Source organism: Alosa pseudoharengus, unplaced genomic scaffold (assembly GCF_046254945.1).
Source record: "Alosa pseudoharengus isolate Yale_2024_CS ecotype anadromous, Long Island Sound unplaced genomic scaffold, YU_APseudo_1.1 YU_APseudo_1.1_scf_12, whole genome shotgun sequence".
NCBI classification, from domain to species: Eukaryota; Metazoa; Chordata; class Actinopteri; order Clupeiformes; family Clupeidae; genus Alosa; species Alosa pseudoharengus.
This window is the reverse complement of record NW_027468587.1, coordinates 34,222,752-34,245,331: the sequence shown is the minus strand read 5'-3', so window position 1 is coordinate 34,245,331 and position 22,580 is coordinate 34,222,752. Positions and strand designations below refer to the sequence as shown.

Genomic DNA, 22,580 nt, shown 5'->3' with positions numbered 1-22,580 from the left:
GTGCAGTGACCTCTGTAGAAATGCAAAGGCCTGTACTCCCCCACCTGAAATGGAGATAGATGATCTTTCCTACTGCATAAAGGTCTTGAGACTAAAATAGGAAATGATTTTGCTCTTGTTCAAATGTTATGCCTGTAAGTGATTACAATATTGTTCAAGGGTTTATAAGTCTTGTGTGAGGCTTGCATTTGAGCTGTTTTTTTTTTTTTCATTCCTTAGTTTAATGAAATCAAGTGAAAATTTGAAACTGGACTGTGGCTACCCTCTGCAATAAAATATACCCAACCGACAGCTGTTTTGGTGCTAACTTCTGTTCTCATTTTGATGGGGTCACTGATTAATTATGATTAAAACGGCTGCTGAAGCTACTATTCTATTAGGATTCCAAGGGTTACTTTATCCAGTTGTTTACGGTTGTTGGGATCCATGCCCTATAGAAAAAAGTTCTGGAACTCTTTGGAGCAAATTCAGAGTCAATTAGATCATTAAGTTTAAGCAGTCATGTAAGACTTTGCACATGGCTTTGTTTAATGTTTTGTACGTGAACATGTATATCAAACTGAAGTGTTGACTGATTGCATCCATTTGGCTTGCGTAACTCTGACATCATGGACTGCTGGAAACTCCCATCGGCAGTAATTAATTGCACAGGCCATATCATCTTGCCAGTTTACGACTGATCTGGAAGAAATATCCAAACCGATTTTCTATCAATTTATTTTCATCAGTCAGTCTCTGTATCCTTAGCAGTGTTTGTAATTATTCATCATGCCATGTGTCTTGAATTATATGAGCAGTGTCCTTTTTTCCCCCAATATGAGCTGGGTGCTAAATAGGTTGCTGTCGCATCACTGACGCACACTTGGTACCAGCGTCCAAACCGCAATTCCCAACCTACCTCACAATTGTGAACAGCCAGATTTTCAATGAATTAAGTTTTACACTAAAACGCAGGCAAGTTTAACCACCCAATTAAACACAGGCAAGTTAAATCACTCAATTAAAATCACCAAGTTAGATGAAGCAAAGTGTGGTCAGCACAGATAACTTGTGGATAACAGCCTGCTGTTTGGTCACTTACTGTTGTATCCCAAACATTCCAACTACATAGCCTACGCGTTTAGCAAATAGACAATTGAAATTCCTTGCAGGAGCTTCAGTGAAGAAGACCGCTTGATAGTTGAATTCAGAGCATCTTTGCTCAGATTAATTTATCAAATGAATGGGTAAATAATAATTAACTTTTAAGGGGATTTTAACTTTTAACAGGATTGCATCTGGGTAGCCTAAATTAGATCGCTGCCAAACTCGAATCAATGGCATGTTCCCCTAAGTACTGCTTGTTCTGGATGTAATTATTCTACAGTTATCATCCTGTGGTTATTGTAATAATGAAGTGTGCACAATGAAAACAAAGACTTTAGTATGTGATATGTGATATTACATGCATGTACTGTCTTATCACCCTGACAAAGATGTGTCAGTCTATTATGAGTTCAGCCTGCAGTCATGTAAACTCTCACAAGAATGAGCCCATAGACACATACATGCACCTTTAAGCTCATATATATATATATATATATATATATATATATATAAGTATACTGAGAGCATGTTTTCTTATATACATACTATTATATATGTTATATACATACTATGTACATGTATCTCAAATCCAATTGGATACACTTCTAAGAAACAGGTGACAAGCACTGTATACATGTCTGTAGACAGGCGCGCACACACACGCATACATACACACCCACATGGTGTATAATTTACGAGCATGCAGTTGTCTCCTTGTCTGCTTCCGAGTTGGGCATGACGGGGAGGGGGAGCAGTCAGGCTGTCCTAGGGTATCCTGACATCCCCTGCCTCAGGTTTGTTTTCAGTATGGCTACTAAAAAGGGCCAAACAGAATTGTTAATTGGCTATCTTTGCATCACATTGTTTTACCAGCAACGTGTCAGGCAGGAATATGCTTTTCCCACCAAGATAGCTGTGGTGCGTTGATGTAATTTCTTTGTAATAATGATTTGTTTTTTCTCCTCACTACACACATACTCCTCATTTTCATCCTCCTGCAGGTCTACCTATTCCTCCTTTTGACTAAGTAAGCATGTGTTTGAATGGGTCTCCATGGCATTGGTGTGTGTGTGTTTGTCTGTGTGACCCTGTTTGTGAGTTGGAGGCTATGTGTCAATAGATATTTTTAGCACAAGCTCTCACTGCATTGCAATGGCACTCATTTGGCACCCATTCCCAAAATCTCCCCCTACCCCCAAGCCTCAACCCCCACCTCCAATTCACTCTCTCTCGCTCACTCTCTCTCTCTCTCTTTCTCTGTCTCACTCAGCCTGGGAGTTAGTAACAGTCCGCCTGAACTTTAAAAAGAGAGTGAGAGTTGAGCTCAGGCAGAGGCCATGAAGAATTAAAATCCAGCTCAGTAACCATGGTGATAGAACACAGGAGAGCAGAGAGGAGACCAATCAGTGAGGGGCCGAATTGATTTGGTGTCTCCCTGTTATTTTATGTAACTAATCAGTGTGACTTCATGGAGCCAGTGGTCCTTGCCATTTTCAATAAAGCTTTGTAGGACATTCATTTTGGCAGCATTGAATAAGCCTCCGTCAGAATCGGAGGGAGGAAATGTGGAGGGAAGAGAAAGACACTAAATTAAAGAAATGAAACAACAGGTCGTTAGAGAAGACGCTACATTCTCAGACAAGTGAACGAATGAACAGGAAGATATCTGCCCTCATCTGCACAGCCGATGATCCTAATTGTTATGGATAGTGTGAAAATCGGAACACAAATCTCTGTCACCCACATGGATGTATGAGAAGAGGAGGAAGAAGGAGAGGAAATGAGCCCCGACACTGGAAGTTTAGAGTGACAGTTTGAACAGAAGCGACAGTTGTGGGAGAGCCGCCCAGATGCCAGAGAGAGAGAGAGAGAGGGGTGATCAGGCTCTCTGCAGCTCACCCCCATGAGGAGGGTGCGGGGAGGGTAATCAGACACCCAAAAGGAGTCTGTTTCGCCAGCAGGCAGAGGAAGAAAGAGCACCGGTCTAGTGCAGCCCGGGCGATAAGAGTCACCAGCAGAGAGCCCCAGTGTGTGAGGTCAGCCTAAACAAAATGCCGGCTCTCTGTGTTAGCTGTCAGAGGCCTACTGTCCACCTTGGAAACCCCCAAGTTTATTACCAGCATTCTACAAATACTTTCTACATGCACCCTTCTATGGATTTACAAAGGATGTTAAAATATAAGTTTATACATCTATAACGTTTATAATCTGTGAAAATTAAATGTGAAAGACTACTATGACAGTCATAAAAAAGTCATATATGACAGCAATTCACAATACACAGCAATGCAATTTCATGTGGATGTCCTGTATTGGGAAAGAGTCTGGACACTGGTGTCCATCGCTGGCTTGATTGGGGGGTGGCTGGGTGTGAGACTGATCTGGGCTTTAGACAAGAGAGACACAACACAATGGCAAGACCTGGATGTGAATAGAACTAACCAGTGCATATTTCACAGAGAACCCCCAAAACAGAGCTTAAAGGGATTTCCACACCTCTTCTGACCTCTACTGGGTGACCACCCCTAGGGGGCTGATGATGACCTCTTGACCCCTGACACCTCCATGACTCCCTACAGGTCTCCAGGGACCATCTCCCCAGGCAGAGACGTGAGGTCCTGTAACTGATACACCACAAACTTACACAAACCTCTCTGGGCTGGAACAGAACCATCACAGCAACACCCTACCATGCAGTCATTGTAGACTACATGTACATAAAGTGATTCCAGTGTTGTTAATGGTCCTAATGTTTTAACTATGATATACAGTACTGTATACAGTACACAAAAAAATGACCATTTATACATGGTGAAGATGCAACATGTTGACCCTTAATGTTACAAACTCTGTACATAAAGTCAGAGCATACATCATACACTGTAATTGATATCGCACAGTATTTTCCTTAATGGATTAACTTGTTCTTGGATGTAAGGAAGACTCACAATGATGCAAATTACTCAGTCTTTCCACTCAGAAGAGGCTTCTTTGACTTATCAAAGACCTGCCGATGCTGGCAGCCATTTTGAAAGGTGACACCCAGGAGAGCAGCAGAGGCTGAGGCCGGCTGAATGACTGAACTGTTAGCACTCCTCCACCCGAGTGAATGAGCTCGGAGGAATGACACTGAGAATGACGGAAACCTTAGCTGATATTTGGACGTCTTGGACAGAGTGAGTGAGAGAGAGAGAGAGCGAGGGATGGATGGAGGAAGAAAAGGGGATGGAGGGAAACAAGAGTTAAGGGAGGTTAGGTGTTTCTGCAAGAGAAATGTGAAGAATGTGAGGCTGTGTCACTTCCCGGTATTCTGCAGTCTTGGCATTCTGGGAGTGATCTGTGTTGTCAGGAGAGCCCTCCACAGCTGTCAAACCCTTACAAGGGAGTGGGTGGAGGCCATGTTTGTGTGTGTACAGAGAGGTTGGTGGGTGAGCCTGTTTGCATGTGTGCATACATCGTGAGCACATGACAGTGTCAGCATTTGGGTATAAGCCCTCTTCAATTCCCCATGGAGGAAAGACTCGATCAGCCTGTAATTAAATTCCTTGGATTACTGTCAACATAAATCCTCAAATGCATTTAAAAGCAAATTAATTTTTAATGCTCTGCTGTTCTCTCAAGAGGCAACAACTTCAGTGTGTGGAAACTTGGTTTGGTTTTCTCTAAAAGAAATTTGAGTTCAGTGAACCTATAGCTTACATCACCATGGTCACCTCCAAACTTAGATCGATCTTTTCTTCTTCTGAATAATGTATTTGTCAATAGCTTTTGCAATCCTGTTTCCCTCAAACTTTTATGTTTCTTCCTCCTCTTGCTCTTTCTTTCTCCCTCTCTTGACTGTGAATTCCACACAGGATCCGACCTGCTTTTTCATGCCTCACTGATTTCCACTGAAAGGGGGAGAGGGAGCGAGACAGAGAGAGGGGGAAAGAGAGAGGGAAAGAGAGAGGAGAAATGAGATTGTGTTAACGAGAAAGATTTCCAATAGGACTAACTTGTTTAAACTGAAACAGAGAGCAAATTGCTGTTGTTGAGGAAGTGGGGGGAGTAGTGTAGTAATGTGTTCAGGACCTGGGCAGAGGAGAGAGAGAGAGAGAGAGTTGGAGAGAGAGAGAGTTGGAGAGAGAGAATTGGAGAGAGAGAGAGAGAGTTGGAGAGAGAGAGAGAGAGTTGGAGAGAGAACAGGAGGAGAGAATAATGAAACAATGCCCAAAGGTCAGAGCAACATTTGGAGGAGAGGGGAGGTTGCCTGGACAACATAAAAAGCCATGAGAGTTAAAGAATGGAAATGAATTGAAACAAAAAAGAATAGAGAGGAAGACAAAAAGTAAGGAATCTGAAGAACTAATGCTCAAGGTCTCAATTTATTACCATTTATTCAGATGACTAACCAGCACTGGGGAGTGAAATTCATTTTTGCAATTTGATTTAATAGAAGCCATTTCACATAAAGAGTATGAAAATGAGGTAAGCATGATTCACAAAAGACCTCCTTGGGGCACAAGAGCCTGGGAGGGCCAGAACATGGCAAGCAAAGCACACAAACAAGAGAGGAAAACAAGAGCGTATTAGTCAGCTGTGTGGTGGTTTGAATGAAATATCTGTTTTTGGGTTAGAGAATTAACCACTCCGCATGAGGTCAGTGAGTGTGTGCGTATGAGGCAGATTGTGGGTTTCAGGCCCAAAAACCCAGATTAGGCACGAATTGGAAGCTGGTGATAGAATGTTAATGATATGCAGGGCCAAACTACGCCAAAAGAAACTTGGGCTCCACTATTCACATGAACAAAGGGTGCGGGAGAGGAGGAGGGAAGGAATGAGAGGAGGGTTGAGTGGCGACTGGAACAGAGAAGGAAATGAGGACATGTCTGCAACAGAGCAATCGGCACAGCTTTCTGGCACTGCACAGCATTGTTCCAGGCTATACCACACCTCCGAGTGTGAAGTGGAGGTGTGCTATGTGTGTGTGTGTGAATGACTGCATATATTTATACAGTCATTTGAAATTGTTTATGTATGTGTGTATAATAAGCACATATGCATGTGTTTATGGTTTAAGTATCAAAGTATATCAATTAATAATTAACTTTAACTTTATTTGTGCACTGCACTTACACATACACACACACACACACATACACACACACCCATGCCTTTACCTTTAATGTTTCTGATCTCAGCGTGGATACATCCAGCCAAGGCAGATGTGTAGGGAAGCCCGACATTTCTGACTCTATTTGCCAAAGGAGTGGTCCAGCTTTCTGGTCACTGCTGACCTTTTTGTCTACAGTACAGATTGTCAGTAAAGTTTCTCTTTCTGCCGCAAGAGATGGGCAAGTACCAACATATCCCTGTTGTTAAAAAAACCTCTTTCGCTCTGTCTTTCTCCTACCATACTTTTTGAGAACTTTTCATCATGGTTTGGTTGACAATACGTATGTACAGTATATCCATTTTCGGCTTTTCAGTTCCATTTCCCCCTCCTGTTTGTATGTATGTGAGTGTATGTGTTACATATTTGTCTTTCTATGGCATTCTTGATTATACAGGTATGAATGCATTGGTATAGGATACCTGCCTGCACATCAAGTGGGCAATTTGGTCCCCTTCACTACTTTCTGTCCATCACACAATATCCATCATTCAGGCTTTGTCTCTGTTGCCATTGTTGTCCCCATTTCACAACTGTATGGACTGTAAGTGCGGTGTTTTAGTTGCTGCCTGTAAATCACTGTCATTATAGCCTAGAGGGGTAATTGTATATGGTTACAGCAGCTTACTCTGTAATAATGTTTCCTTTGGTTGAGATGTAAAGGAAAGATCTGTGGGTAAGGTTAATGTAAAAGCGAGAAAAAGCTTTTAAGTCTCAATAACAGTACACTGTCTCTTTGGTAGCCAATTCCATAGCTGATATAATGTAAACATTCTGAAAAGATGTGGTAGGGGCTGTATAGATTAAGAGATTTAACTTTAAATGTGGTGAAAACATGATACCTTCTCACGAGACAAAAAGAAATGTGTTCATATTTTTTAAATTCATATTTACAACAGTGTTCCCATCTCAACATCTTTGTTTCAAGTCACAACTGCACTCAACATTTCATAGCATTCAATTCAGACCTCTTGTCGTTCACTGTGTCCCTCCCATACGCAGCACTGATTGGTGGTTGCTTAGAAGAATATGTAAAGATTTACCTGAATACGCGTTTTCATTGGTCACAGCCAGTGCAGTTATGTAAATGAGCACCTGGTTGCATTTTGCAAGGCTCGCGAAGAAGTGGAGTGCTGAGCGGTGTCTCATGTACGCAGTCAGACTGCCGGGGCTGGAGTGAAATAAGTCCGACGAAGAAACCACCATAGTCTTTACAGTCTACACTGAGACATTTTTAGTGTAATTCCTTTCCGTCTCTATACTGCTTTGGTTTAAGCACAAGGTTTTTTCACCGAGCGCTCCAAGCTTACAAAGGACATTTTGCGAATTTTGGACAGTTTATATTTTCTTTTGTTGCTGGTCAGTTCGTTGAGATAGACCAAGGTCGAGCGCAGTTTAACAACTGCACGTTTATTGGATAACACCTGTCCTGACAGTTATATGTAAATTTATACATTTCTTTATTTTTTCTGTGAAAGTCAAAGTTTCGCCAGACTTGGGTAGCATACCCGAAAACCTTCTTGACGTGGCTGGCTCAAAGGGTCCTGGAAAGCCTTCGGGTGACTGTCAGGTAAATAACGTTAGTCTAGGCTACTGAAGACATTTATCATATTTAACAAGTTCTCATCAACTCACACAAAGTCTGTTCCTAACGCTGTTGTGACCTACAGCACAAACTGTAGGCAATGCAATGATGATTACGAAGTCGTTGACTTTTCAGTGGCTGGTGATATTGCGACTTATTGCTGGCGTGCTTTACATTAATGTCTAAAAGTTATTATTGCTTGCATGCTGTGTATGAAGTTCATCTTCTATCTTTGTCTTTCAATCTCGTGCTCTGTCGATTGGCGTCAAAGAGTCGCGGTCTCTATAAGGGAAACTGCTTTGGCTTTCGGCCACACTCACTCACTTACTAAGGGTATAACGTTGCGCCTGTTTGTTTATGGGGCTGACAGAGAGATTGTATTGTGCCGAGTTCAGACACTCTTCGACTATCAGAATGTCAATGAATACGACACAGTTTTGTAGTGTAGGTTATTATTCACTAACGGGTCGCCGCTCTTTATGATGGAAATGCTGGTTAGGCCTATGCGCACCTGCAATGATCTACACAGCAGGATAACTATTCCTTCATTTAGACACACGTCTACGTTGAGTTTGTACATTGCCTATGATACACTCCCAGAGTAAAACTCGTTAGCGTTTTAGGTGGCGTTATTATTTGGTGGTAAACGTTTCCCAGCTTTGACTGAATCAGTTAATTTATGTCTTTGGGCTACGAGTTACGAGAACCATAAACCATAACAATCATAACAAGTTAAGCGTGGTAACAGTACCTCAGTCTTCCTGGGAGAAGTGGGCTCGTTTAAGTAGGAGCCTTCAGTTTGACAATTCAGCAATCCAATATTGGTACATTGTTTGGTGGAGTCTGTCATTGTTCTCCTAACCTACATTTTATAACCTCCACTTTGCTGCCAGCAATAAATTGCAAAGACGGCTAACAGTAAACTTTTACGCAACGACCAACGACACAAACCCAACAGACAGGGTTATTAAAACGACAATATTTTTGACTTGCCCATAATATCCAGGTGGCTGCTCTGAACCTGGGGTCGCGCTTAGGGCAGTTGTTAACCTGCTGACCCGGGAGTACGGCAGGTGACCTTAAACCAGCCCAAATACATTGGGGTTTCTCCCAGTGGACTATCCTTGACAAGGAATTGACTTTCTCTGGGAGCCATTCATGCAGTTCCCATATTGTTTGAGTCCCCAAGCAAGTCATTTAACCAAGTGTCTTCTGGGAATTAGTTGTTCCTGAAAGTTCAGAATATATTCGTTTTTAAGTGTGACTTCATGAGAGGAGAAACTGAGTTTGCCCAAAGGCACCAGCTGCCTGGGAGATGTGATAATGAAATCGGCTTGTTGGGAAGCTTTCTGCTCAGGGACTTGTATGAATAAGCCAAAAATGCTGAATACATAATATGCCCTCTCTCTCTTTCTCTCTCACTGTGTGTGTGTGTGTGTGTGTGTGTGTGTGTGTGTGTCTGTAAACTCATGAAAGTGAGAAAAGGTACATAGCCATGGGGTGGTAATAGATCTAGATGGGTTTTTTTTTAGTTACATTCTTATGTACCAGCACAAAGACTAGCTCCAGTGTCAGATGGAGACTTTCTTTGTGTTCAGACATGCTCTGGGCACATGGGGGTGGGTATGTGGCAGCCAGGTGCTATGGAATGGATGTAGCCAAGTGTACTTTACTGATAGTAACTCTGCAACCACTGACTTCATTTTGGAGTTTGTGTTGACCAGTGTTTTGTTGAAGGTGATGCTTGTTAGTATGCCCACGTGGAATTTCTATGCACACGTTTTCTCTGAGATGATATCCAACAACAACTTGAAAGACACAGACCATTGAATAGATGCCACTGGAGATTGTCCATCCTGGGGTATCCTTGCCATTGGGCAGGCAGGCTGATTGTGGTCTGAATGGGGTGTGTGAGGTATGCTCTGGCCTGAGCTTTGTCAACAGATAAAAGACCATAAATCTTAAACTGTCTCTTGGTCCCTCGCCCATCTCTTTCAATTCAATTGAGGGATGAAGCATTGCCGAAATTCCCACAGGCGACAGCTGTATTGTATTGCAATTGTGTGCATTAGGATGCTAATGCACTCCATGCGGGTAGGCTTTTTATTGCGTTTTGTTAGATTGGATGAGCGGGAAAACACTGACAGAGTAGATTTTTGGGCATCCCGCTGTTTTTAAAGGCCGTAGGCCATATTATGTTTATATCAAAGTTTTTAAACACATTTTGATGTTAAAGCTTTGTTATTTTATCTCTCAAGAGTTCTAAATAACCAGGATTTTGGAACTTTGCATAATCTATGTTTTTTTGTTCCAGTAATTCCAATATCATCACCTAATATGCACTTTCTTTCACAACTGGATTCTAAATCATTATCACAATACAATCTCATTCTGTGTGAGTCATGCAGCTCCTCCTGATGATGTACACATCAGCTTGCATCAGCAAAAGAAAGAAGAGTTACATTGTGATTGTGGTTGTATTCGTAGCTCCAAACATTTCTCATTGCCACACTTGTTTTTCCCCTGCTGTTTACATGATCTGTGAGCTGGTTAGTTAGCTAGTGTGTGTTTGCACTCCCAGTAATCACCTGACCTTCACCGGATCTCATTTTCACACTTCCCACTCCGTCAGACCATTCAGACTCATTCACCCTGTTGCTGGCATTTAGAGACGCATTTCTTCGTATTCAATATGTCTGTCTGCACTTCCTCTAAACTCAAGGGCATCCTTGGATTGCAGACATGATAGTTACCATCTGTTCACATTGAGCTGTGCCACTTATTGCTTTGCCCATGCTGAGGGAAATGTGTGTTGAGAATCTTGAAAGAGCTGAAGTTACTGATTCATGCAGGTAAACAGGTCCATATAAGGAGGCCATCTGTGCTAGGAGCAGATAACAGGCTGAGGGCAGGAGGTGGGTGCGTTGAAAAATGAAGTTTTTCTGTTAGCCTGTGGTTAATAAGTTCTGAACTGTGCCATTCTTCTGACTTTGCTGTTGATGCTTAATCTCTATGGGTCTTTGCACTTCATTCCTCTCTGCTTCTACCAAAGTGAGGTCATTTGAATATAGGCAAGTAGTTTATATTCAACCTAAAATATGATCAGCATAGCCATAAATCATGCTCTGTCAGTTATCATGTCATGCATATTTTGTATGCATATCACACGTTTGTTAAAAAAAACCCACTTTATCTTTTCCATGCTTCGCTGATCCTCAGTACAGAACGGTAGAAATCTGATTTCTCAGCTGTGTTGGCATGTCATTGTTTCTCTTCTCTTCTGCTGTGTGGTGCTCTGTAGCTGGTGAGCGTGGCCCATTGTCTTTGGCCCTAGCTGAGACCCATGTCATTTCATGGCCAGCGTTTTCTCTAAGATCTTGTGTTACTCGCTCAACTGTGGGCACAGGAGCTCCACCAGCAGGTATTCCAGCACGCTTGCCCTAAAACAAATTACGCATTTCAAGATAAACACTTTGAAGCAAGGGAGGAAATTGTGAGTTTGTTTATCTCTGTCGGACTAAACCAATTTCCCTGGAACCCGTCTAGACTTCAGAATCTAATTTCTGCCCTGTTTCCCAGGAGTGTGTGGCTTTTAATGATGCTCAGCGTCTGAGGACAGATTGCCAGTGGAGAGGAGATGGAAGGGAACCTGTTGCCTAATGAACAGACACGCATCTAGAGCTTCCACTGTGTGTCATTCGTTTCCAATCTAATACAAACTGATTTTCTCAGCTTTGTCTGATCTCCCTGACTCCCTCTGCGCCACCCTGACCCCTCCCTCTCCTCCCTCCCTCCCTCCCTCCATCTCCCTCTCCTCTCTCCTCTCTCTGTGCCTGTCTCTGTCAGGCGGCATACCTTTGAAGACGTAATTGATTATCTGTGCTGATCTGTCCCTCTCCATATCTAGTTGTGTTCTGAGTCACAGTCACAGAGTTTGTGCGTAGGGCTTTGTGCTCTTGTTGGCTAGCTCCAACTCCGCATCAGGGCATTAACCTTATTCCAGCCATGTAGCTGCTCATTTCATTTCTGTTCTCTCAATTATAACTCTATTACTGTCAGAATGAATTCAATTAAATTGGATTGTATGCAGCGAGTCTGAGCAGTTTGCATGTCAGGACTAATGCATGTGTTGTAATGCCTACAATACAGTCTAGTATGCAGAACATGTGTTGGTGGTAATTAAGTTTAGATGTCTATCAAAATATATAGACATTTGTCTCACCTTAACATTCATATACTTATCTGTATATGTTGATATTTAGCTAATGTAAATTCATATTTAGTTTTTGTTGTAGTGCCTAATACAGGTGGTCTATTATGCAAGGACAAGTTTCCCTGGAAAAATATGCTAGTACAATAGTCCAGGTAAAGTAGCGTTTTACGACAGACTAATTGTAAAAGAAATGTTTGCAGCTTAGATCATTTCTATGAGGTGTCCAGAACAACATAATAAAAGTCCTAAGAAATCCTAGTTGAGGAAATATGTTAAATTCTCATCAATCCAAGATGTGTGCCAAGAAGGCCAGGCAACAATACACCCCCAATGGGGCTATTTCTTTACTTTACTCCTATCAAAATTTCTTTGAAAATGAATTTTAATATGCAAATGAGCTATACACTAATCGAATATGCCCCTAATGCACCCAAATAGGCTTAATTTTTCCTTTACTCTTACCACAATAACACTTTACATAGTAAAAGTATATATGAAAAGTAACTGTTTTTGTATCACAAGTTTCTTTTGAAATGAATTTGAATATGCACATGGCTCCACACTTGAATATGTCCTAATTTGCATAGGCAGAAACAGCATTCATATTAGTCTATGGGCTAGGAGGGGTCCACATGCACCCCCCACTACTAGACTTAAGTGGTATTTTCTTGTAGCCCTGGTCCCAGAGTTTAAGAAAAAACATGTTAACAAGAAATAAACTCATTCCCACTGTACCTGGTAGACCACTAAGTAAATTTCCCATTGAAATGAATGGGATGTTATGGATTTAAGTGAAGAGAGTGTATGCATAATACATTTTGGTCTGTACCATGAAGGGAAAACTGATTTAACTATATAAACCATATATTTTCTGAAAGCTTAGACCCTCAGGATGTGATCTAATGTTCTAATCTAATGATACTAATGACATGTTCCACCCTTCTCATTAGTATGCTGCCCATGCATAATACATTGGGTATTGGTAAATAGTGTATATGGCTAATACCTTTTTGGGCTGCTTCATTGGGTGGATTTGGAGTGGAGGTCTGGGCTTGGGAGCGAGCGAGCACGAGCAGAATGCTAACTCCACCCTTGGCTTTTGTCAGTGGGGGATATATTGGAAGAAAATATGGATTTCTTTTCCACTCTGACTGTACAGAACGATCTGAAAAGGCTTCATGAGAGCAGCGGTGGCAGTGGCAAGCCCCTCCCGAGCCTCTCTCTCCCCTCTCACACCTTGGTGTGTTATTTTGTAGCATTTACACAAAGACCCATGTGGGAGCCTTCAAGTAATTACTCCTGGCTCCTGGCTAACTTGGTTGTGCTTTTGAAAAGCTTTTCATTAAAAAAGGCGATGTTCCGAAGATCAAAGCTGACGGCTTCTTAATTTGACTTCTCGTTTTTATGTCCGTATCTGCCTCTTTTAACGACATCCATGCCCAGGGTGTTCCAAAGAGCGACGTCACCCGCTGCCTTTTTTGAACAGATGAGGAGCATGTAAAAATAGTTGGAGGAAGTTTTTCTGTGAAGTCTAATTTAACACTTCGTAACAGGCGGACATTTTTTTCCACCCTGAAGGAGTGAGGGAAAAGGGAGAGAAGAATGAGAAAGACTTACAGAAACATGTAAAGTGAAAGAGTGCAAGACATACCGCTGGAAGGAGAGGGAGAGTGTACAGTATGTGAAGATGTGTTTGTGTTAGGGAGAGAGGAAAGCCAAGGAGATTTGTTTTTGCCTGAGGGCTGCAGCACTGATGAAGGTGCACAGACGAGCATGACGGATTAAGTTTCCCTCAACCTCCCTGCTTCTAGTGTACTTTCACTGTATCAGGACATGCTGAACAGAGGATACAGGGGGTTTATGTGTGTGTGGAGATTGCCAGTTGAGATATGTGTCCGCAGTTACCTTTGTTTTTCTCTTTAATGCCTTGGTGGCACTCTCTGCTTGTTATTGCCCAAGCTGTTAGCACATTAGGCACTGACCTGAGAACATGTTCCCAGCCCCAGAGCCAAAACTCACTCGCCTTGTGTATCTGGGCCGCCAAACTGTAAAATCAGCTGCGTGTGTGTGTTCGTGTGTGTAAGAGAGAGAGATAGAGAGAGAGAGAATGTGTGTTAGTGAACTGGATTTCAAACGCCCAAGCTTGATGGGTCAATGTGCCATTTAGATGGCGATGGAGTGATCATGTTTCTTCACTCCTTTCTCTGTGGCATAATGCTGAGTTTGGCTGAAAAGATTCCAGCCGAACCTGCTCCCTGATTCTTTTTGTTTTTTTTCCAACCACCGTTTCCTACTCCTCCCTATCCCCTCTTTATTTACCTGTTTCAGCAGTTCTCATGGCCATTCAAGTGCCAAAAGCTCCTTCTCTCACTTTCCCTCTTTGTCCAAACTGCACCTCAGCATTTCTCACCAACTTCAGTGCTGGTGATGTTTCTCTCTGTCCCTCGCTTTCACTGACTGACTCACTCACTCTTTCTATCCCCCCTTTCTCAGCTGATCGTTTTCTCACCGGTCATTGCGAGAGTCACGTAGGTCTGCCACATTTTTCTCCTCTCCTCCTCCTTCCCTCCCTCCATTCTCTCACCTTTCCAGAGGCAGGTAACTTTTCACATCAGACAGCAAATTAAACTGGCTGCACAAGGTGATATATGTCCCAGGTCTCCCACTACCTCACATCTTCCTGTCAGGGTCCAGCAGAACGTTACTGCTGTGTGCAGCTCTTATTGCCGGCTCTCTGGTCTTGGCCCTTGCTCTTGGTCTCAAGTAGAGAGGGTTGATCATCCCCTGGTATTGCTGTTATTTCTTTGAAACACATGGAGCCTGTATGAATTGCTTGGCCACGTCTGTCTGGTGCATTTGAGAGCGGAGGAGTCAGCTGAGTCCGAGGGCGGCTCTCCCTCTCACCTCACCCCAGTGGCCAAGAGAACTCGGATGAAAGACTCCAGCCGTGATTGATTCAGGGATGAAGCGCTTTGAAAACTCTTCAGATCTCCCACTCCCTCCTCCTCCTTCCCCTCCTCCTCATCCTCAGGTAGAATCACAGTAGACAGAAACAACCCCTCCCCCCCCGCCTGTCCTCTTGTGAAGCGGGATCTCAGTTATAGCCGGAGGCCAAACACATGAGAGGCAGAGGCGGGCACCTGAGCGTGTAGAGACACGGCCTCTCGCCGCCCGCGGGCAAGGCCACGTGAGGTGAGCTTGCGGTCTGCACAGCGTCAGCCCGGCTAGCTGTGGGAATGCAGAGCAGTTAGCCGCCGCCGTTAACATTCAACTACAGCACCAGTGGCAACAACAAGACTGTCCTGTTCTGGTGAGCGTGAGGGAGGTGATCACAAGGACGTGTTTGAGCCTGGTATTTATTAGCGCTACGCACGGAGAAAAAGCATTTGATCCTATGTCCGCGCTTCTTTCCCATGGCTGTTTATTTTTGCTCTGAGCAAAAAAAAACTCTTAGTCATATGAGATGATCGCTTCAGACAAACACAGACCTTTGTGTATTGGAAGATGATAGAATATCGTGCTTTGTGTCACACTTGCCATGGAGAGTTATTGGCTACCAGTTTCAAATCACATGCCTATGCCTAACCATTTGGCCAGTTTCAAACATTTTTGCTTTAGCTTCTGGTTTTACTTCCTCTCCATGTTTATTTTCTCAGAATGACCCCAAAACAACACATTTTTGAGCTTAAGGAACTGAGACCGCTGACTTATACTTGATGCTGCGAGACACTCTGACAACCTGTGGCCATTAATCATCGAGATGTGTCCCTGGCGTCTCTGTACAGACCTGTTGAGTGATGGCTGATCACACCAGTGCAGACTAATGCTCTCTGCTGCAGTGCACATGGCAGGAAACACTGTGTTCTTCTGATTTCAGGGAAGCTTTCTAAGAGTACATGATGATGATGCATGGAATATAAATAAGCTGCTGTTACTTTGCCCAATTGCTTACTTGGCTGAGGTAATGATGATTTAATCTTTACTGTAATCACCCCTTGCATAATGTAACCCACGAAACTCTATCCCCTAAATCATGCAAGTTTTTTTTCCTTGTAAAGTGCACTTGCCCGATGATTCTCTGCACTGTAGCGGTTAATGGTGTGCTGCTGGCAAGTCTAGTGATCCTTGCTGCCAGAGGAGCTCGGTGATGTGTTGAATGTTGAATTGGGGCAAGACACAGACCAACGCAGCAGGTCTGATTCATCTCCCTCTCGCTCAGCCTGATCTGTTACTGGAAGTGTTTGTTTAACAGCCCCCCACCACACACACACACACACACACACACACACACACACACACACACACACACACACACACACCTTATTTTTTACGTTATGTTTTTCCCCCTTTCCTCTCAGTCTTCCTGAGCGTGTGGTGACTCAGTCTTCCTTCTATTATGTGTTCGTTGAACTGGTCAGATACTTTAAGTCTGACACTGGCTGGCATGCTTGTCTGATGTCGCAGAAAAGGTGTGACTCACTGCCGATGACCAGGCTATTACTAAGAGTGGTCCCTTGGGTACCCACTAGGCACACACTCATAAGCTCTTTAATATTTTGAGTAGGTTTACATCATAGTGTGACTCCCCCGTGACTCTGTGAGCAGAACTGCAAAGCACCAGGGGCAGCCGTGGCCTACTGGTTAGCACTTCGGACTTGTAACTGGAGGGTTGCCGGTTCGAACCCCAACCAGTAGGCACGGCTGAAGTGTCCTTGAGCAAGGCACCTAACCCCTCACTGCTCCCCGAGCGCCGCTGTTGTTGCAGGCAGCTCACTGCGCCGGGATTAGTGTGTGCTTCACCTCACTGTGTGTTCACTGTGTGCTGAGTGTGTTTCACGGATTGGGATAAATGCAGAGACCAAATTTCCCTCACAGGATCAAAAGAGTATATATACTTATACTATACTATACCAAATCTGAATCAGTTCTCATGTGTCTGTGGTGGTCGTGCCAAGTCTCGCTAGTGTATGTTTGCCTTTGTGTTCAGGCCAATATTTGAGTGTGTGTGTGTGTGTGTGGGTGTCGGTGTGTGTTTCTTGGGATAACTGTCTGTTTGTTTGTGTTGCTGACAGGACAGGAACTTCCTGTCTGAAATTTCTGCAGCACATATAGGTGACTTGGCCATCAACACAGCCAGAGGAAAGATAGAAGACCCTTTCAGGAAGAGCCATAAGCCACAAGCCTCAATCCGAAACCACTAGTGTTTCCTGTTCCTGCTACAGATGGTCACGCATACACTGTGATGTCCAAATGTCCAAGAGCTCTTTTTACGCTCTTTTTCCTGAGGAGTAACCTTACCGTAACCTCACTACTCGCCTTGCGTGCACACCCGGAAACTTCCAAACAAAAGACTGCACGTCCTCCTCTCCACCTCGTGGTCATTACTCATGTCCGCCCTGCAACTCCCCTCTGCCCGCTGCTCATCCTGACGCACCACCAGTGCCGGTGCCTCTGGTGGTGGTGGTGGTGGTGCTGGTGGCGATGGCGGTGGAGGGGTCCTGGGTGTTGTCTCAGAGAGTCAACCTGGCACGAAAGGGGTCTCTGAAGCACACCCAACTCACAGCAGCAGCACACGCAGCCTGGAAATTTGGAAGTGAAATTTGGAAGCGCTTCGGAGGCTCCACATCTGGGCAGTCGAAGGCTGGGGCGGGCGGCTCGACCAGCATGGCGGCACACAAACACATAAAGGCACTGATTCACCAGGCCGTTAAAGCTGTGTGTGTGTTGGCCGTGACTCAGGTAGTTAAGTATTTAGGCCTGCTTCGTGATATGTCTCCCTCCCCTCCACTGCAGAACTCCAGTTTGGAGGTCCAGATTTAAGATACAGTTATATACTTGCAGAATTACGAACTCAACCCGCTAAACAAATAGTCCCCGCACATGTGATTAGTAGTGACAGCTATAGCCAGTGAGCTCAGTGTTGGATGGTGTGAGAAGGCTGAGTTCAGCCGCACCTCCCAAATACACTGCGCTCGACATGGGTCCGGGCAGAACATTCTCTTGGAAACGCTCGTTGTGCTGTTAGGTGGTTTCTATGGAGTACACCGCCAGACTCTGTTTACTCTGGGACATTGAATTTCATGTGATGTTTGTCATTATTGAAGGTGCGATGTCATTGTTGAGTGCAAGTTGGGATGCCAGTTTGTATACGGTCTGCCATCTGTTTCCGACCGTCTACGCCAGTTAGCAGTTTCACGCACAGAAGGGCTGCTTCCTAACGAGCCAGACGCTATTCAGAGTACATCTGTATTATGAGATTATTTCCCCGTGGAGAAAGGACCACCATGTTTGCTCTCTCTCTCTCTCTCTCTCTCTCTCTCTCTCTCTCTCTCTCTCTCTCTCTCTCTCTCTCTCTCTCTCTCTCTCTCTCTCTCTCTCTCTCTCATTCTCTCCTTCCCTCCTTCTCACTTCCTCCCTCCCTCCCTTCCTCTCCTTCTCTCTGTGCCTTTGCCACTGGTTCTGTCTCAGTGGTCCTGTTGTCCAGGAAGCAGGCAGCTGGTCTGCTCCGAGTCATAAGTGCCTGCAGAGTTTGGGCCGGCTGATGGCCAGAGTAGGATGTCATCCTGATTGGGACAGGGCTCGCTGCTCAAACAATAGCCAGTGGGGCCCAGGAAACCCAAGTGGGAGCAAAAAAAAGTTATATATTTTTTCTATAGCAGGTTCTTCGTGGGCTGTTTTTGGAACGTCGTCGTTCTCTGAAGCTCTAGAGTTTGTGTGCCGTCCGTCCATGTGAGAGTGTGTGTTTTAGATTATGTAGGTGTTTGTCTTTACACTTCACTGGAGGGCCAAGTTTTCTTTTCTTCTCCTCTTTCTCCTCTCTCCCTCTCTGCATCTATCGCTCTGTCCTCAGGGTTTTAGGCAAACATTGCAAGCACATTTCTTCCTTGTTAGGGTTTGTGATGGAAGACCCCATGTCTATACATGTTCTGCTATGGATGCCATGGTTACTCTCTCTCGTGTGTGTGTGTGTGTGTGTGTGTGTGTGTGTGTGTGTGAGAGACCGAGAGAGGAAGAAAGGAAGAGTTTGCGTATGTGTCTGTGTCTGTGTGTGTAATGTAAACAGATCTGTTAAGGTCCTGATCTCCGTTTCAGTCGGACTTCCGAAGCCAACTGTAATAAACCAAGTCCTTGTATTTCAACACAGTCATTTGGCAATCACTGTTCTTCCATTCGTTTCTCTCTTTCTGTATTTCTCTCTCTCTTTCTCTCTGTCTGTCACATGTGAAAGTCTTTGTTGAGGTGTTTAGTCAAAACAAACCACCTCCCCCTCCATTTTCTGAACACTTGCACCCTGTGTCTGTTGCCTAGCGCCTGTCTCTGGTTCGGGACAGCTGCACTGGCTGGCAGTGTCTGAAATCTCTACTGTGTGGAGAGAGTGTACAGACTCACACACACATACACACATGTACACAAACACACACTACACACACACACACACACACACACACACACACACGCGCACACACACACACAGACATACATATATTCAGTCATGCACATACCTCAAACAACACACACACACACACACACACACACACACACATACACAAACATCCGAAAGACTCCCAGACCCAGACACATACAGTATATATATGTAAACCCCACACCCTGTATCATCTGGCTGGCTCTGTCATTCCTTCATTCCTGCTCTCCCCCGGCCTCTATCTTCCCATAAGTCTTGTCTTTATCTCTTTTCCATTGCCCTTTCAGCCATGGATCCCGTCCTGCCCGCCCTTATGCTCTGACCCCCACCCTACACACACACACACACACACACACACACACACACACACACACACACACACACACACACCCTCCTTGTCTGTACAGCTGTGTGTCAGCTGTCCTGCTCTCTCAGTGAGGCGGTGAGGGTAAGGGAAACACTGAGGGCTCACAAACAGGCCTGTCGCACCCCTTTAGGGCAGCTGTCACCGGCATCGTCCCTTCTACCCCCCCACCACCCCTCTCACCCCACCTCCCAGCCCAACTCCCTCATTACACCCCTTTACTCCTGCTAGGGGGCTTTTCAGACAAGCCTCTCCACCACCACCACCCCCCACCCCACCACCACCCCAGCCTCCGCTGCTCCTCCTCTGTCCTTGTCCCAGTGCCCCTCAGCCCCTCCATCTGCACCCACACCCACCGCTGCACCGACAACCATCTTAAGCTCGCCCTACTTTGTGGCCCTGGCCATCAACATGGCTGCCACATTTTTAGCAATTAGAAAGCGGAGCGCGCATTTATTAGTGTGGAAGAGATGACGGGCTTTTGGTTTTTTGAGGGGTTTTTTTTTGTTTGGTCGCAAAGCCCCCTCTCCTCTCTAGCCTGTAATGCTCTGAAATGCGGTGCTAATATGCATGATGCCCGGGCACATCACGCCTCGTCAGGTTGTCAGGCCCGGCGTGAATAAACAAACTGACTTTGAAGCGGCTACCGCAGCAGGTGTCAGGCACGGGTGATGAATGGTGATTTCACAGAGGCACGCTCTTCAGGGATTATTATGCACAAAGCAGACAGGCTCCCATTTTCTATTTTATTTCTTGTTTTTTTTTTCCACTGGCTTGATCTGGGCCATTTTGTTGATGTGATTTTGCTTCTGCGCGCAGTGCATGGCGGTGCAGTGTGGCGTGCACCTGGGTAATGGAGGCAGGGTGATGTTTACAAAGAGGCCTGACAAGAACAGATGAGATGTCAGGGCCCATTATGAGTGCGCCACACAAGGCGGTCCAGAGTGTTTTAGTTGCAATTCATTACATTCAATTCATTCGTTTAGAATGCAGCATTCACAAAGCTCTCCATTAGTGGTGTTTTGCATTAGCCACCTCTCTAACCCCTCTCTTCCATCTGCTGTCTCCCTCTCTTTTCTCACCAGGTATGTCTGTAGCAGTCAGCCAGTCTCCAGACAGGTAACTTGGTGAGCTGTCGCTGCCATGGCAACGCTGAAGCTGCAGTTGTTGCTGGTCATCGCCGTGGCCCTGTGGACAACCTGGGTGTCGGCACAGGATCAAGAGTGGCACTTTAACTCAGGTAAGCTCCTCCACTAGAGCTGTGGTACACACAGACAGGGCACAGGCGATGATAATGACAGTGTTGGATGGCTCTGAGGTGCAGACAACTTTATCCTAAATTGCCCAGGTCTGTTTTGGTGTCATCCCAAAAAAGCAAGTCTTGGCCCAGAGAGGAAACAGTTCCTTCCCATCAGATATATGAAGCTCATAATGCCTCTTTCGTACATGCTAAATTAAAAGACACAATCCATTTTTGGTCTTATCATCATCATTTTCTCGGCATTGTTCTGGGATTGCGGTGGGAACTCCTGTTCAAAAAGAATGGATAATCCCAAGCCTGCTATAATAGGGCTTCTGCAGACAAAGGCCCTGCTGTTGCTGCTGCTGAATGTGTGTAAACCACCACCACCAAGCTGTAATTATCCAGCGCCACATCCCACGTCAGTCTCTCTCTGGTGGACGGGGCTGCGGAGTGGACCTGCCCCTGGCAGCACCCTGGCACAGGTCTGGGCTGGCACGTAGTCCTGGTCTGTAAGCGAACACGGGCAGGACTCATTTAGTAAACAGGAACTAATCTCCGTCCGTCCCGCCACTGGGGGTCGGAGAGGGCAGGGGAAATGAAACACCGCGACCAAAAAAAAAATCTCCTCTGTCATAAAGAGAGATCTGAAAGAAAGCCACCACAGAGGACAGATGCGGAACGATGGACTGTGCGATAGCGATGGGGCTCACTATTGGCAGTGTGCACAGTTTCCAAGCCACTCGCCAGATTTCTTTTTTTTAGGTATCTCTATTACACACACATTTCCTCTCCCTCTCTTTCTCCCCCTCTTCCCTTCTTCCTCACTTTCTCTCTCACTCACACACAAACACACACACACACAAACACACACACACACACACACACACACACACACACACACACACACACACACACACACACACACACACAGACTCTGACATGCTCATATATTCTTTTTCTCACACACAATCAGATGAACACATAAATACATACAGGGCATGTGTGTGGAGTTGTCATGGAGAGGAGCTGGTGTTGTCCAGCTTTTGGATTCGGTGTGTTTTATGGATTGAGGGAGGGAGGAGTGGATCAGAGGAAAGGAGGAAGCGAGGTATGAGAAACATCTCCCTTGGTGTGTGTAAAAAAGGAAGAGTGAGAGAGCGAGAGGAAGAGAATGAAGTCCAAGCACATTAAGTATGGAGGAGATAAGGGAGAAAGAGTTGAGAGTTAAAGTGTAAAAGAAACAGAATATATAAGAACAGTTGAAGATCAGTGAGGGCAAATGTGTAGCAGCGATAGAGAGATAATTTTAGTAGATTATTTTAGTAGGATAACCCCTTGAGATGTACCATCTCGTTTTTGAGGGGGTCCTGAACAAAATATCACAAAAACATTACACAATTATGTACAATGTATGTACAATTACAACATAATAAATAACAGGGAATAACGATCATTCAAAATATAGCCAAGTGTTACTGTAACATGTAAAAAATGTCAGTGAGATTGAGTGGTTC

At 44.7% G+C, this 22,580-nt stretch overlaps 2 protein-coding genes across 5 annotated transcripts in view; both read left to right on the top strand.

Annotated features, from left to right (window-relative positions):
* The window catches only part of gnl1 (guanine nucleotide binding protein-like 1), an 11,773-nt gene extending 11,484 nt beyond the window's left edge, over positions 1-289 (top strand). Inside the window, exon 12 of the mRNA XM_076280989.1 lies at positions 1-289. This exon is cut by the window's left edge and continues 2,467 nt beyond it. The gene's annotated coding sequence lies outside the window, so the exon portion shown is untranslated.
* A 7,099-nt stretch (positions 290-7,388) lies between these two features.
* Positions 7,389-22,580, top strand: part of ddr1 (discoidin domain receptor tyrosine kinase 1) — a 40,626-nt gene continuing 25,434 nt past the window's right edge. For all 4 annotated transcript variants that reach the window (XM_076280987.1, XM_076280988.1, XM_076280986.1 and 1 more), the window contains exons 1-2: positions 7,389-7,808; positions 20,909-21,063. In XM_076280987.1, coding sequence (XP_076137102.1) covers positions 20,967-21,063 — 97 coding nt within the window. In that variant the 5' untranslated portion in view covers positions 7,389-7,808; positions 20,909-20,966. The remainder of the gene's footprint in view (positions 7,809-20,908; positions 21,064-22,580) is intronic.